General features: G+C 39.7%; 1 protein-coding gene across 1 annotated transcript in view; it reads left to right on the top strand.

Annotated features, from left to right (window-relative positions):
- The window catches only part of LOC100747027 (alkaline phosphatase, tissue-nonspecific isozyme-like), a 188,662-nt gene that overhangs the window by 169,162 nt on the left and 8,810 nt on the right, over positions 1-10,690 (top strand). The window contains exons 5-6 of the mRNA XM_024371415.2: positions 5,498-5,676; positions 10,556-10,690. Of these exons, the coding sequence (XP_024227183.2) occupies positions 5,498-5,676; positions 10,556-10,690 (314 nt within the window). The remainder of the gene's footprint in view (positions 1-5,497; positions 5,677-10,555) is intronic.

Genomic DNA, 10,690 nt, shown 5'->3' with positions numbered 1-10,690 from the left:
AACCAGCCGCCGCGAAAACAATGGGCTTATGTACCATGTAACAAGGCTGCACACGGTCATGTACATCGAGAGCGGTAATAAACACGTCGCATATAGCCGAGCTGGTACGTCTGACTGCGCCTACGTTACGAGCATGAAAGCGCAAGCTGCCTTAGCTCGATCATTAAGATGAATTGCCTCGTTGATTAATCGCGTGCCGTTTGCCGTTGACACGCTTCCCCGCCTTGCTAGCACAACACGGTCTCGCTTTCTGGCCCCTTTACCGCCGCAATTTGTCAATTTACAATTATTGTTTGTACATTCGATCGCATCTAACGCATACACGATATCGCCGGCACTATACAAACAAACGAAGACAAGCCAGCCAAGCTTTTATGCAGTATCTACTATTTAGAGTTTAGAGAGCCGATCGAGAATTTCGAAAACCAGAAAACGAGGTTATTACGAGATCATTACGAGATCACCGATAAATCTTCGACGATCTTTAAAATGTCGAGGACAAGAGATAGATAGATTTAACGGTTTAAGAAATTAATCAAAGAATATTCATTTCTTTCGCTAAGATATGCTTTGAATGATAGGTAATGTACGAGAATCTCGGACTTAACATAGCTCTGATTTAATATCGTTACCTAAACCGTGCTCATGAAAACCTAACAATCAATCTTCCTTACCTTTTCCCGGTCTAACTTTACTCGAGTTTCACTTTCACTGATTCTGAATTGATACCGATATATTATGCATGCTCGTAGAATTTGAGTGAAAGACACTTGATGAGAAGTTTACTAAAGGAACGACAAACTATGGGAAACTTTAGAGGTGAAGTGTTTCACAAAGTTTCAGTGATTCGTTATTCATGCTATTTTATATTTGGGTGAATTATGGGAATTTGATGTATCTTCGAAGAAAAAGCCGCGCGCCAAAAAGACACAAGAACGTAAATCGGGACTTAAAGAATTAAAATAGGATATATATCAAGCTTCCTATAGACTATACCTTCAAATCGAATTATCTTTCAATCGCAATTATTGTACTCTTCGTTTTGCCAATTGCATCGAATCGAAAGTCTATTTCGGCGGCAATTTTCACGCGTGAACATCGCGCATACTGTCCAACAAGATTCTCGCTTGGCAAAAAAAAAATGAAATTTCCGGTGACATCGATATCTCGTTAATTAACCCGCATTCGGGCACCGCGGCGAGAACGAATTGCAAGGGAAAATAGCTTTATTGACGGATCCAAGAGCGGGCCGAAGTCAGGACAAATAATTAGCGCGAAATTAATTGAATCGATTATGCATTCGTTAAATGGAATATCGATTTTAGTAGCGGGCACTTTTATTCGTAACGCGAACAAACGGACAGGGGTGAAATTTTGCGGCAGAAGTTCCACGGCATTCAAACGGAGATTCCTAGGCCGAAATTTGCAAATTCATCCGACGAGTTTCCGGTGATGAGAGCCAATCGTCGAATGAACTTTATCTAATGGCGACTGGCTAACTCCTGCGTCCTCTCTGTTCAATAATTCATTCTATTATCGCACATCGACATTGAACGAACAACGCCTCGCCGGTCGAGCGACGTATTTGATTTCGAGGATATCGAGACAAATTTTATCACCTGGAAAGAGTGCTGATCTTCCTTCGACCACGAACTTTAGTCTATCGCGAACGTCTCGACGTTTCTGTTCTTCGTGGTTTATTCGTGTCGTTTCAGGTTTCTCGAAGAAGTCTCGGTAGAAGACTCTCCCTGCCTTCTTTCCTCGCGTGGCTTTTCATCTTCTCAACGGGTTTTCTTGCGACATTATCTTTCGAGGTGAAAGTGTGCCGCTCCATCTGTGAAATTGTTCTTTATGGGTCCCGAATAAAAGGGAGGTTGAAGAAGAGGTCGTGAAACGGTAAAAACATCGAGCGAAAGGGGCCTTAATGGAAAGTCTCGATACGTCATGTGATTCTAAATGAGATTGTGCTAGGAATCGCCGCGAGAAATTCGTCGTTCGTTCTTTAGAGCCGCAATATTTTTTAATCAAAACATATCGACGCAAAGAAAATAAAATCGTGAGTAATTGCCACTTAAGCGTGTATATATACATTCTTTCTTTGAGTACTTATAATGATAAAACATCATCAAGGATGAAACTATTATTTGTTTAAATGAATTTTGATAAATTATATAAATTAAAAATTTAACGACAAGCGCAACATTACCTCACAAGTACAATCGTTGTTTCAACAAGTTTAATATCGTATAAAGAGCAGAATTATCGTCTTTAAAATATGTTTTGTTTTATGCCCATACAGCTTTTCCCTTCTGAGATATCGTCGCTTGAAGAAAGGCGTACTTTTGTACTATTGTACATACTTTATTACGTCTCTCCTTCTTGCAGCAATGGATTTCTACATCTATATACTTTCTACCTACTCTACGTGCCAGTCAGCAACAGACGCTAAATTTACGTCTTCTTTCCGCTAGTGCTATTTACGCGTATCAGGAAAATATAGGTCACGAAAAATCTCTCCCTTCACCTTTTAACATCACATTTTAATATGCAATCTTGAGAACATGTCGAGACGTCGACTTGAAAGAAGTCTGATATATTGATATAGATAAATGGATATAGATTCACACTAGACTCCGTTAATATTGTTTGCGAAACTTTTATCGACAAATATTCTGTATGTTTTCATTTTATTTCTGTTGTATTTTCACTCGCATTTGTTACGATATATTTTTCAGTACGCAACTTTCTCAAGAGATCTGTTGTAATGCAGAAAATTCAAGATACGTTTCCGGAGCGAAATACAGAGAGAGGCAACTCATTTCTGGTAGTCGAAGTATGTTCGACGAAGCTGTTTCCCTGGTTATACCGCTTTCGTTCTTAGTCGACCGCCTAGCAAATCCTTGAAATCCCTATTATTTCAAATATTCGAAAACGCTTTCGTATTGTGAAATTGTTTCTTACCAACCGGCTTAGCGTGAAATGCAAGATTTGCTTTAGAAGGAAAGTGAAACCTATATTCGACAGTGTATCCCACTCGTACACGGGAATTTCCACCTGAAGGAATCTCATCGTTGCTTTATTTTAATTTGCATACAAACGTTCCTCTGCCAGTGTTTATATGTAAATTGCGCTTTATCTTATCGCCATCGCGTCGCTGATACCCGCCTCGAAAGCGCTCTGCATTTGATACTTCTTCCTCCTTTTCCAGCAACCAGAGTAACACGTTCGACGTGGGAGAAATGACGCTTGTATCGCTGCTTGGATGCTTTTTTTTCCTCCGTTGAATCGTATCTTTCCCTTTGGGATTGTAGATTCCGAAGAGATAAAGAGAACATAACAATGAAAAAGAGGACAGTTGCTGAGATGGAATCACATATATGCTTTCAAGGGATTAAGGAAATAATTTAATTAATAATAGTAATTTAGAAAATTCTATTTTCTCCTTGGGAAATATCTGTATACAATCGCGATTCCTGATATTCTCTTGAATTCGTAATTTTCGACAATGAATGCACGATCGAAATTCGTAGAAGAAATACAGAGAATTTGTTATTTTGAAACGAGCCTTGCTCGATATTTTCATTTTTGGGTGATTTAGTAGGAAATGTTGGCGAGGTAAAAACGTTCATTACCAACGGCGTTAATTACAGCAAGAGCTGGGAAAGGTGTACGGTTTTAACAGTTTCTTTCGAGTAGCGCCGTCGTGCCATTAATTGCAAGAGATAAGCAGACAAAACGTTCCTTTTAAACGATCCGCGCTCCACGTTTCATTTCCTGATAATTGTTGTACGGCGACTTGAACGATTAAGAACGGGTCACCCTCAAAATACGAGGATACCTCCAGAATTCCTCTGGTTTCGTACATTTTTCCACTAGCTTGGCCAACGTCACGCCAGTTCACGGTAATGGAATGAGAGGCAAGCGGAAATTGCTTAGGCGAAAGAAACGAATGTAGCGTTTTGGGAAAGTTCAAATTACAAGGGAAAAAAAATAGGACGAAAAACAAGAACCGAAAGTACCGTCCGGGTCGAACAAATTAAGTTGCCAGCGTTCGCCGGTCACAAACAATCTCCGAACTTAATATCCTACCACGCGTTTAAACTTCCTTCCCTCGATTTTCTCTGAACAAGGAACGCGGTCTCGAAAAAAAAGAATATTTCTCCGTTTAGTGCGAAACGGGAAGCCTTTAAAAATGAATCAGGCCAAGATTGCGGAGGAACTTCGAGGTTTCTCTCGAACGAACATTCTTGCACGAGAAATTATCGAGGAACCACCGACAATTTGCATAGACTTTGGAAAATTCTACTCGGTCGATCGACCGAGATTAAATCGGATATGCTGTCTGAAAACTTTTCTTCGTTTACTGTGGATACTGCAACTATCGGCTTCCAGAAGTAATCGTTTCATTCATTATGCTAAATCATAATTGAAGACACAGATGCCAAGATCAAAGGATCAAGAGCGAAGCTTTGACGAAGGGCCGTGTATCGACGTACTCGGGCCGAATTAACATTCGATCCGTTCCAACGTCAGCCCACTTAACGTAATTGCTAATCCCGCGAGAAACATAGATCTCCGCGTGCCAACTTAATCCGTTAACCCATCCTATGAGTACGCAGGGGCACGAAATGGAAGCAAATGCCAGAGACTTTCGTTGAGTTCGCTAAGAAGATCCTGCGAATATCCGCTTAATTAAAATACGATCCAGAGCGGCTCACGACAATGCTACTGCAGTGACGAATCGTTGGAATTCATTTGCAACCACATTTTCCTGAATCGACGAAAAAGTCGTCGGCCCCAATGTCTTTTGCTAGTTGTTTCTTCCCTATTCCCTAATCGAATCGTTACCTTGCCTATATTTTTCTTCCCCGTAACAAAGGGAAATTCTAATTACTAGAGAAAGCTTGTCCAATGAATTCTTTTAGTGCTTGGGTATCGTGGAAATGGGAATAGCAAACGTATACGGCAAGTGTTACTAATTGCCAAGTATCTGTAACACTTGAGAACTCAACTACCTGTACCAAACATTCACACCAAATTCTCCTTCTCACAAAGACATACAAAAGCGCCTGAATATACAACACCATAAATTATTAGAACGTAATACTTAAAGAAGTCTTGAAAGCCGCGAATCCCACGTTACACAAACTTCCTCGTACAAACAATCGTTGTTGCGTCAAACTTATTCGATCCCTGTTAAACTCGATCCCATGCAAATACACTTACATCAACGAGAACTATCCGCTTCACCCTATGGAAACTTGCTTTGACGTCACAAGGTGCAATATTACGAACGTTAATTGTTTCTCACTAGCTCTCGTCAGGAATTTGCCACAGCGGAACGAACGGGAGCGTGTGTAGATGCGACGACATCAAGTCGACCGCGGCGTTTTGCAAACGAGCCGTAGCGTGGCGATACAATTCGGTGGCGACGATTTGCACGAAACGAGTAACACATGGCAAGATTTCTCTTTAACGGTGTTTTCTATGCTTCTAGGTAAATCGACGGGACTGGTTACGACCACGAGGGTGACACACGCTACACCAGCGGCCCTTTACGCTCACGCAGCCAGCCGTTACTGGGAGGACGATGGCAAGGTGCCACCTGCTGCACGGACCTCTTGCAAGGACATCGCGCGTCAGCTGCTCGAGGACGAACCCGGTCGTAACATCAATGTACGAAATTATATATTTTGACTTAAACCTGGAAAGTTTCTTCGGGCTTGGTTCGTTGATTCATCCGGATTCGACATTTCTTCTTCTATGGTCTCTGTCGTAGTTCGTGGTCGAATACGTGCGAAGATTTCCCGATGGATCCGCTGGTCGCGTGGAATCCATCTTGCTATCGTGATTCGACGTGATTCGACAGATCGAATCAGTTCGGATTCGAAGAAACGCTTCTCTGGAAATTTCTATCGTACGCTTTCTCTCTCTCTCTCTCTCTCTCTCTCTCTCTCTCTCTCTCTCTCTCTCTCTCTCTCTCTCTCTCTCTCTCTCTCTCTCTCTCTCTCTCTCTCTCTCTCTCTCTCTCTCTCTCTCTCTCTCTCTCTCTCTCTCTCTCTCTCTCTCTCTCTCTCTCTCTCTCTCTCTCTCTCTCTCTCTCTCTCTCTCTCTCTCTCTCTCTCTCTCTCTCTCTCTCTCTCTCTCTCTCTCTCTCTCTCTCTCTCTCTCTCTCTCTCTCTCTCTCTCTCTCTCTCTCTCTCTCTCTCTCTCTCTCTCTCTCTCTCTCTCTCTCTCTCTCTCTCTCTCTCTCTCTCTCTCTCTCTCTCTCTCTCTCTCTCTCTCTCTCTCTTTCCCTTCTTTTATAGAAAGAGCCTAGGTAGGGGTGATGGGACGAGCGTGACGTGTAATCGTTCCCAACTTGCACGGCGCTCCGGGATCTTTTCACCGATAAGGATTAAACTCGGAGTACTTTTGGAAAGATTTCGATTTGTTTCGAAGAGCGCTGCGTGATTTTTAGCGTTTTCGTGATTACTTTTTCGAAACCACTCAAATTGTGCTTTGAAATATTTCTGATACCATAAAAAATAGAGAAGACACTTAAACGTTCGGATACTCTGTATCTTGATCGGTTGTCGAACTCGTTTAACTTCGATTACCATTTAATCGTAATTTAATAATTAACGAACAGTAAACAGTGTGAAATTGAAAGTTTCGCGAGGTTGGTATTTAAATGTACGCGGTGAATTATTCAAAGCACTCGTGTACGTACCGAACATGGTATTTAACAATTATTATTTCCGTCAAGTAAAAGTCTCTCTACATCGATAAAAATATAATCAGATTAAACGTTTCTCTTAATTAAACTTACAAATTACATGCTCGTTATAACATACTAACACAATTCGAACATTTAAATCATTGAAATAATGGAACGAATTTTACTTTCCTGTATTCCTTGATATTAACACGATATTTTTAATTTGATTTTTTGTAAATTTTTTGCACGTGGATGCGGAATTGAAAGGAATTAATTCATTAACGTAATGCTCGCTGTCGAAATACGAGGGCTCCATTTTACGGACAAAAATCCTGATTATCCTTATTGAAAGCAGGCGCGGTACGCGAATCAGTAACCTGAAAATTTTTAATATCTTGCATTATATCGGTTTAGAATGCGCCGGCTGGAAATATATGTCGGTAAACAATTTCCTGTATTCGCCCGTCGGTGCACGAACTACTCTGCGCTTCGAAATATTCGACAGAGGGAAGAAACGCTAAAAATCCCAGATTAAAGCGGCTATCGTTGCGGGAAAAGAGATTTCGAAACCGACAACGCGGACTTTCCATCCCGCGATTTATCGACGACGCTTTACACGACGCGTCCTTCCGATGTAACATCCCTGTGGAAAAAAAGGGTAAAACTTATCGAATCGCACAAGTGCACCTAGCCAATCCAGAAACTGATTTCTAGGCAGCAGAATAACTCGGTGACAAATTCTCCCACCGCTCGAACCAGAATGTACAAATTCGTCGTTTGATTTCGAGAAGCAAACCTTTTTCAGAAGTTAACGCTGCGTTTCATTCGTGACGCTAATTCTTTTCAAATAAGAATCAGAGGTTCGGCGAAGATTTCTAACGGATTTTTCAGAACAATTTTATCTACCTAAAAATATTTTGTAAAGTTAACTGTAACACAAAGATAATTTTTAAACAGCAACAATTTGCGTGTTGTGCGATAACTTTGAATTCCCTTTGAAAATTGAATTCCCTCAAATTTTGCATATCTTCGAATTCGTGTACACTTGCACGAGTAATACCGAGAATGAGATTATCACGTGCGAGTTACTCCTTTGTTAGAAACTTGACGTAGAAACTGAAAATGTGATTAGAAGAGGAGAACATAACTTAACTCGATGAGCAGTCAAAGTACAATAAAACAATTTTATTTAGCAAGTACAATAATGTACCTATACGAGCGACGCAGCTTCTAACAAGATTCCGTTGAATTATGAAAATATATTTCGTAAAATAAAATACCACGTAACGTGCAGAATAATTAAAGAACGATAAACGTATTTCAGTTCGAAAGGTGTACCACTGTATTCGGTTAATTCTAGCAGTTTCTCGTTTCATCCAGTGCTGGAAATTTTGATCGAATAGTGAAAAGTTCACGGCGTTGCAACGATCGATGTAACGAGCGAGTCTCGCGATACTCTCGCAGAAGGTCGCGGATCGCGCTGGTTCAATCAGCGGAAGTTGAAAATTTCGGCAGGTCAATCGGTCCAGGAGGAGCCCGAATGACGTTTCCGCAGTGGCGTAACCGGGGAAAAAAGGTTCGTTCGAGAGATCGGCCAACGCTTTTATGCGGAACTTGTATGCAAAACTTCCTGCTCGTTAAAGTCTGCTTAGTCGGAGTTCTCGAGAGAGTTCGCCGGATAGATAGAAGAGGAATTAAAGGTCCGCAGGGATGACTTCCCCGGCGAACTCGGGTTTCTGGATTCTTCGATCGGATAGCAGAGAACAGAGTGAAATGTATTTCGTAAAATCCTTGGTCGTGCGAAGTATGCAAACAAATTTTATTTCTATTTTCTCTTCAATATTAACTTATTAATCGCTTGCCTCCTCCAATCTTTTATAATCTTTTATAATCGTGAAATTTGTACTGTAGGTAAAATAATTGTTTATTTTAACGTTCAGTTAGTTTTATTTCGGTTAACGTTTGGCATTTTTAGTAAACGCATTTAAATAAATCCAATAAATTAGTTTCACATTCGAAATATTTACGAGTATTTTATTTCCGATGTTTCGTATATTTTTGCATATTATGTATGTCCAACATATTTGCGTGTATTTAAATTTTTCACAAATGTATAAACATCCGCAGAATCTATAGTTGATTATTATTGACGAATTATTATTGATGAAGGAATGTAAAAATCTTTTGAATTATTTTCATGCAAATTCGACAGCTTCTGAAAATTCAATACTTTATTACGTCAACATCCCGGCATACTTGCGTTTCCTAATGGTACGCTACGCTGAATTTTGTGCCTCGTATGTTTCAAGCTCATTAGCATACATGTTTTTTAATTACTTGCCTCGGGGAAGAAAATTTGGACGTGCTTGATGGCTCTAGCCTTCCATTCCTTGAAATAATAAAATCGTATGGATAATTATCGTTTTAAAATTTGTTATAAAAGATTGGAAGGTATTATTCGCCGGATTATAAGCAATACGTGGGTATATTTATAAAAAAGAAAATTTTGTTTTAGTTGCATTTGAATTTAATATATTCCATGTGTTAACATAGCTCGTTCACTTTTATGTAGACTTGAAGTTTTTATTTTTCTCGGCTTGAAAACATGTAGACGAACATTAGCATGGATTATGGTAAATTAGAGTACTGCAACTCTTTTAAATAGCGAAGGAAAGAAAAATTGCGCCGGAATGAAAAAATATCTCATTTCGAATGAAACATAAGAGGACCATTCATTTAAAAAGGGAAAAATATAATCCTTATTCAATTGCTGCATCAAATGTGTCCGCATTAATATGAAAAATATGGTAAACAATCCCTTCCAAAAGTAAAGTAACATTTTGAAAAAATATTTCGAAATATATTGTACGCGCTTCTTATTGATAATGTTAAAACATAAAAACGTGTAACGTAGGTCGGGTACTCGTAATCCTTTTTATATGCGACTTTCTGTTTCGGGTTGTCTGGAAAAAAAACAGAAGCTGCAATCACCGAAATGGAAAATCTCACGGATGAACGAAAGAACATTTCTCTTCGGTTGACTTTGAAATTCTACAAAATTGCTTTTGGGATCGCGTTCTCTGATAGAACACAAACACGCGCGTCAGAAGAACATTCGAAAATAGAAGGTCCGAAAATGAAAAGCGTGGAACGAAATTTTGTCACGAACGATAAACTTGCTGAATTTAAATCTAAATCCGATTGTTGGAACAAAATTCAGTATGTTACAAGGATAAGCGACGATACTTCGCTTTTACTTTAATACGCGTATGTATGTGAAGTAATAATTAATTTAACGTAGATGATATTAAAAATCCTTTGCTCTCTACCCTTTTAAAACTATAATTAATTACAGGATTTCTATAAAGTTCATAATGAGAATACCCAGTCTTTGCATATAATGCTATAACCAAAAAACGAATGAAACGCATCGTACAAGATAGGAAGCAAACTTCAGATAGCAGCAAACTAAGCAAAATCCAATTATTAAAAAAAAAAAAATTGAAATGGTTCGAATCAAATTAAATAATCGATTTGATATTATCCAAACTAAAAAATTGTAAATGAAATACTTAGAAACATAATAATTTGCATGAGTAATTTTCCATACACAAAATCAATCGTGGGGAATCATTCTCAGGACTCGGAGAAGAACCACCGTTCCGTAGATCAAGTCGTTCAATTGATATCCTTGACTGTACTTTTCGTAAAGTCGAAGGTTAATTCCGTGGCACCGAGTTATCCGCGAACCCAGCCATTCGAACGCTTGACAAATGTTCGAGTTTATTACTTCGAAATCCGGTTTCATCCGTCTCTCGATAAAATACGCGGCAATGAAATCACGATCGATCGTAGGTGGTGCTCGGCGGAGGTAGGCGTCATTTCGTGCCGAAAGTGATCCAGGATCCGGAAGAGCCGGATAAGGAAGGCAGGCGATTGGACGGAAGAAATCTGATCGAGGAGTGGTCGAGGAACCATCGGCTGCGGAAC

The sequence above is a fragment of the Bombus impatiens genome, unplaced genomic scaffold (assembly GCF_000188095.3).
Source record: "Bombus impatiens unplaced genomic scaffold, BIMP_2.2 scf_1293, whole genome shotgun sequence".
Taxonomy (NCBI): Eukaryota; Metazoa; Arthropoda; class Insecta; order Hymenoptera; family Apidae; genus Bombus; species Bombus impatiens.
Note: the sequence above shows the minus strand (reverse complement) of the source record. Positions and strands in the feature narration are given on the sequence as shown.